Source organism: Tupaia chinensis, unplaced genomic scaffold (genome assembly GCF_000334495.1).
Source record: "Tupaia chinensis unplaced genomic scaffold, TupChi_1.0 Scaffold148768_1, whole genome shotgun sequence".
NCBI lineage: Eukaryota > Metazoa > Chordata > Mammalia > Scandentia > Tupaiidae > Tupaia > Tupaia belangeri.
The window spans coordinates 519,196-524,851 of NW_006208615.1; the positions used below are offsets into that span (position 1 = coordinate 519,196).

The 5,656-nt window shown below is 36.1% G+C and overlaps 2 protein-coding genes across 2 annotated transcripts in view; one reads left to right on the plus strand and one right to left on the minus strand.

Annotated features, from left to right (window-relative positions):
- SLC6A14 (solute carrier family 6 member 14) overlaps positions 1 to 1,053 on the plus strand; it is a 31,858-nt gene extending 30,805 nt beyond the window's left edge. Inside the window, 1 exon segment of the mRNA XM_006170617.1 lies at positions 907 to 1,053. Coding sequence (XP_006170679.1) covers positions 907 to 1,053 — 147 coding nt within the window.
- Positions 1,054 to 3,942: 2,889 nt separating this feature from the next.
- On the minus strand, positions 3,943 to 5,196 carry CT83 (cancer/testis antigen 83). Its single transcript, XM_006170615.1, has 2 exons — positions 5,017 to 5,196; positions 3,943 to 4,260 (listed from the first exon to the last, which is right to left on the minus strand). Exons 1-2 carry the CDS (start codon positions 5,089 to 5,091, stop codon positions 3,952 to 3,954), a joined length of 384 nt encoding a protein of 127 aa, XP_006170677.1. The 5' UTR covers positions 5,092 to 5,196; the 3' UTR covers positions 3,943 to 3,951.
- Between the last annotated feature and the right edge of the window lie 460 nt (positions 5,197 to 5,656).

Sequence of the window (5,656 nt, forward strand, 5' to 3'; positions counted from 1 at the left end):
TTCCTCTTGATCTATGCCTGATGCAATCACCTGTTACTAGTGTATAACATTTTATTAATTCTATATATATTTGTGTGTCTCCCTGTACTAGACTATAAGCTCCTTGTGGGAGGAGTCTGGTCTTGCTTATTGCTATGCAGCAAGCTTAGCATATAATAGCCCTGATATTTATACTTGTACTGATTTGGCCCTGAATATGTCACAAAGCAAAATATTTTTTTTTTTACTTTAAATCCATAAAATACTTTAAATTCATAATCCATAATATCTACGTGAAATACCTTATCTAGTTATGATATATATCCTAACAGTGTGTTTAGATTGAAATAAGCCTGGTAAATTATTCTGAACCCAGTCTAGACCTGAGTCATCCCTCTTCCATGGAGGCTTAGAGCAGAGTCGATTTTGACATCTTACTGGGCCAATGCTAAGACTCAAGACTCTTAGACTTAAATAAATTCCAAAGTCTATCTAAGGATAGATCAGTGGTTTGTCCCTGAAGCTCCCTTTCCTCAGTTCTTGAAACATATCCTAAGTACACACTGGTTTAGATCCTCACCTCATCCTCATCCTCATCCTCAGGCAAGGATAGAAATGACTGAGAATTCAGTGCAGGTGCATGTGGTGACACTGTCACTCTAGTGGACTCACGGACCTTTCTTTGAAATCATTTACATATTTTGGTTTAGAAGTTTATATAACTCTATTAACAATTGGTTAAATGTGATTACAATTATTTTGGGGGAGACTGTGCATTATTAAGAATTTTGACTAGACTTTTTACTTTTCTGTGATCCTTTTTTTGTTAACAAGGAGACCTGAAATTTAAAATGAAAGTGTAGTTTAATATATGCTTGTTTATAGATTGGAACACTTAAATTCTAACACAATTTTTTTTTTTTTTAGCGCATTATAAGTTGCTGCAAACCAGCTTCTAACTGGGGTCCTTATCTGGAACGACATCGTGGGGAGAGATATAAAGACATGGTAGATCCTAAAAAAGAGACCAACTATGAGATACCCACTGTTAGTGGTAGTAGTAAACCAGAATGAGATCTCATTTTTAAAAATATATGTTGTATAATGTGATTTTTTTTAGGTTAGGGAAAATTTTTATTTATTTGTATGTTAATTGGATATTGAAATGTACATACCATGTTTATAACAGAGATGTTTTCCCTTTTATGCAAGAATGTAATATAAAAATGTGAATCTATTAATGTTTAGCAATGTCCTTATTATATTTTTCACATTATCTGTATAACACACACATAACTGTCTCTATTTCACAATAAGAATTTTGTAAATATTGCCAAAATTTTTTCTAACATAGGCTTTATTTTGGGTTGATTACTTAGAAAATAGTTATATTTCTATTATATAAGATTTTAAATATTTGCTTTTATTTTCTTAATATACACTTTTCTCCACAAAAATCAGAGGAAAAGTAAATCAATATTTTAAAAGAAAGTGTTACAAACTGAAGGCCCTACTTAATTAGAAACACCATAGACATATGGAAAAAATGCAGTATATGTTTATGAAGACTGTAGTTTAATATTTTGATCTAAGTATGTCTAAAAGTTTCATGAGTTTTTTTACAGCTCATGTTTTCTATTTGAATTTTGTAATTATGTTCTTTATTTTCAAAGAGTAAAATTAGATAGAAAAATAAAGGTGATCTACTTTCCTTAAATTGTATTTGGAAGAAAACTATGACCCATCTAATATTTATTGTGGTTTACAAAATTATGAGTAGCTCACTGTAATTTCTGAAATCTAGGTTTAATTTCAGATAGAATACAGCCCAAAATGTTTATGTGAAATAGCTTTTAATCAAATCTGCCATCTTATGATTGTGATATATGGCTGATAAATCAGAATAATATTGTTTTATGTGAGTAAATTACTACATATGTGTGATAGCTTATTTATGTACTAATAGCAGATAAACTTGTCAAACTTGTTAAGAATGAGAGAAGTCAAATTAGAAAGTCCTATGACCCTGTTTCCTTATAAATAATAATGAAATGCATCAGTAATAGTTGTACATATTGATTATATATTATTGACGATTGGTTTAAATGTCACAACCTAGGATCATAAACACTGCCTAAATATATAAGGAACTTGATTAAACAATTTCTAAGATTCTTAATTTAGGCTTCAGGAAACATAAAACTGAAATGATATATAGCATTTTCTGTTCATATGTGTACATGCATTTGTTTAGGGGGAGAGTCCATAGTTTTCATTAGAATACCAAAGGTACCTATGACCAAAATAAGTTTAAGAACCACATATACTACTACTGGCTTTTTGTGTTTGGCAAGGAAATAACAACAGCAAGAATAACTTTTCTTATACATTTTAATTTCCTTTTCCTCTTCCTTTTGAATAATGATGAAAGGAATAATGAATTAAGACATTTAAAAAATTTATACCACTAATTTATTTTGGAGTAGGGGGCATGTAGGTAGGTAAACAGGGAAGACTATAATTAAACCATCTCAGTATATTATGTATATATAAAATAAACTCATGTTTGACATTTGGAGGGTATTCTTTGGGGGGCAGGTCAAATACTTTTAGGGAATTTTAAGAGATTAAGGATCAGCCAGGTGGCATTGTGGTTAAGGCGGCTGGATTCCACATGGCTGATTGTATGGTTTGAGTCCTGGACCTGGTGGCTTGAAAAATATGCTGGGTGCACATGCATGTGTAGCCAAAATCTTGAGAAGGGACTTGTGTAGTCATTGCCCCAGGGCCGGGGGGGGGTTGTTTTCACACACATTTCTCTCTTTCTCTCACCTCCAGTGAGCACACACACTCTATAGCAAATTAAAAAAATAAAATAAAATATAAAAGGATTGTTAGTGCTTGAGTTACACTGGATTTTATTAAACGTTATTTGAAATGATGGCTGATTAGAGCTTAGAAATAATTTTTTCTTAGTTTAATTCACATTATATTACATGCCGCCTACCAGTGTTTCTTGGTGCTATTTTAAGTGTAGCTTTTTCACCAAATGTAAAAAAAAAAAATGCATCAGTTGTCTATAGGTGACTGTTGCAATTCAAGGAAGATTTAGGCAGATTTTAATGAAAGAATACCTAATTGGAGGAGGGGAGATGTCTGAAGGAGAAGAAATCTTTTTCAAAAGCTGACCATAAAGAGTAGTTAAGGGACCAGCAGGTAGTGTAATGGCTGTGTTGCTGGACTCCCACGTAGTCGACTGTGGTTCGCGTCCCGGACCCGGTGGCTTAAAACTCACACTGGGCTCGTGTGCGTGCATGCCCAAGATCCCAGGAGGAGAATGGAGGAGAAGGGATTGCGGCGTGACCATCCCCCCTGGGGGGTGATTTCTCGCTTTCTGTCTCTATGTCTCTCTCTGTCTGGCGAGCGCACGCGCCCTATAGCGAAAACCTCTCCAAAAAAAAGAAATAGAGTAGTTAAGAGTTTGTGTCACTATCTTCATAAGTGTGTAAAGCACGGATCTTAATGGGGAGCTTGGTGTATAGTAGGGTGCTCAATATTAGCGCTATTTATTATTATATGGATTCAACAGTTGCAGGAAAGAGTATTCTGCATAATAAAAAAAGTTCCATCACCTCTCACTTTAATGCAAACTTGGAGACAATTGCACTGTTGCATTGTAAACCATTAGAAAAGACTGTTTCACACTTTAGTGAAATAAAAATCACTATTTCAATTAATTTTTTTATAACTTATTTATAGCAACAACAAAAAACCTCCAAACTTTTATGTATTATGCTTCTATTCCATCCCAAGGAAAATATATATTACCAGCATGTAATCAATTCTTTAAATAAAATGTAAGCAGAACAATAAATATCTGGATTTTTCTAACTGACTTGGCGCCCCCTCCCCTTTTAAACAATAATTAATTTGGTACAAACACACAAACAAATGAATCCACTTAAAGTGTCTTTAATGATTGCTTCCACTGTCCTTACATTCTGTAAGGCTTTCAGTGGGTTTCCGATTAACTAATACACCATTTAAGCCCTTGTTAATTAGGAAATGTTCCATTTCAGCCAGCTTGTATTCCACAATTCTGAGGTTTACCAATATTCGCTTCTGCATGGCTATTGAGTGAGGGAAATTATTTAAGATATCTCGAGAGAGGTTGTTGACTGAAAGACGGTTGTCAATATGGCTCCTAGTTGACCCAATGGAAGAGGAGGATGGTCTTATCAATGCAAGAGCAGTCGAAGTTGATGTTTCACCACTGTTTTTCTGTAAAGGAGGAAATTAAATATATGTAGATAATTGAGTTTAACACTTTCCAAATACTACCAAAGAGCAACTTCGTTAGTCTTTAGTATCAAAACGAACTGATTTCCACTATGAGCTAGATATTAAAAATGTGTTTAATGACTTCATTGATTCAGAAATATGTACTTCCCAAGCATAGACTAAGAGAAAACTATGAAAGTAGACTCGTGGTACTGAAGTGCCATAGCCTTTTTTACATTTCTACTACTGGCAGTCCAGTACATCTAAATATGGACCCTAGCCCTGACCCTTACTTAAAAGCACCTTACTCATAATGTCAAAGAAACCAGGAAACCCCTATTTAGACCCGCATTATTTGTGAATGCCCAGAAAGCTCCCATAAAGATGGCGGAAGAAGCAAACAAAAGCATGAAAGAAGGAAAGAGAGAGAAGCTACAGATTCTTAAAATGGGAGGTCATGATGGGAGAATGGGCCCACTCAGCGGCACTTTTCTCTACGGAGGGGTGGAAAGCTGAGCCCATCATTTAGTGACTTAAGCCTTTTTACAAGAGAACAGAACTGTCCAATCACTAAACTGTGGGAATCCTGAGGGTAAAGAGTAAAAGTCTGGCTCTTTCTCGATGGAAAAGAGGAATAAGATGATCTCCCTTTGACTTTAACTTTCCTATCCTTTTTACTCTCTTACAAACACACTCCCTAATCCAGACATTCATCTGGCTGCAGCTAATTCCGGTATCTCTTCCATACACCTTTACCTGAGAGCGCTTTTTCCAGAAGACGAGCGTAGATGCGAACACAACACAGATCACTAGCACCAGAAGAAGACTCATGGCTTCTCTTTGGCCTCTTCACTTCTTGGGAACGGAGGCACTCAGCTGGTAGTTGAGAAGCGGGATGGTGGGGGGCGCTGGCCGCCTGGACTTGTGAAGCCTCGGGCCAGGGTGGTGTGTAACTGGGATGCTCTGCTGCGGCGGAGAGCTTTATATATGAGGGAGTGACGTCACAATTGGGCATGCACGCGTCGGTGGTACGCCACAATCCGATGACATAAAACCTGGCTACAGGAAACCAGGCAGCCCTTGGTGGCAGCCCAGGCAGCCCTTAGTAACCGCCCACTTGGTGTCTGGGTTAGAGACAGTGAGGGAGTTTGAGATTTGAAGGAAACTGAAATGTGGTAGAAATACAGACTCCAAATGGACTGGTTAGATATGTGTTCCATCGGCCTTTGAAAATAAATATATTTGTCTTTACTGCTACCATGGAGATTCATTTCGAAAACATGTTCAGAAACAAGATAGAAAAGCACGTTCAGAAACAAGTTAGAAAAGCACTTTAAAAACAACCCAGAAATTCTAAGGCTCCACACTCCCATTACTATTATAGTTTAGGGTTTAC

Coding starts and splice junctions, on each gene's coding strand:
- CT83 (XM_006170615.1), bottom strand. CDS start 5,091: ATGAGTCTTCTTCTGGTGCTAGTGATCTGTGTTGTGTTCGCATCTACG. Junction 4,261..5,016: donor TCTGGAAAAAGCGCTCTCAG/GTAAAGGTGTAT, acceptor CCTCCTTTACAG/AAAAACAGTGGTGAAACATC.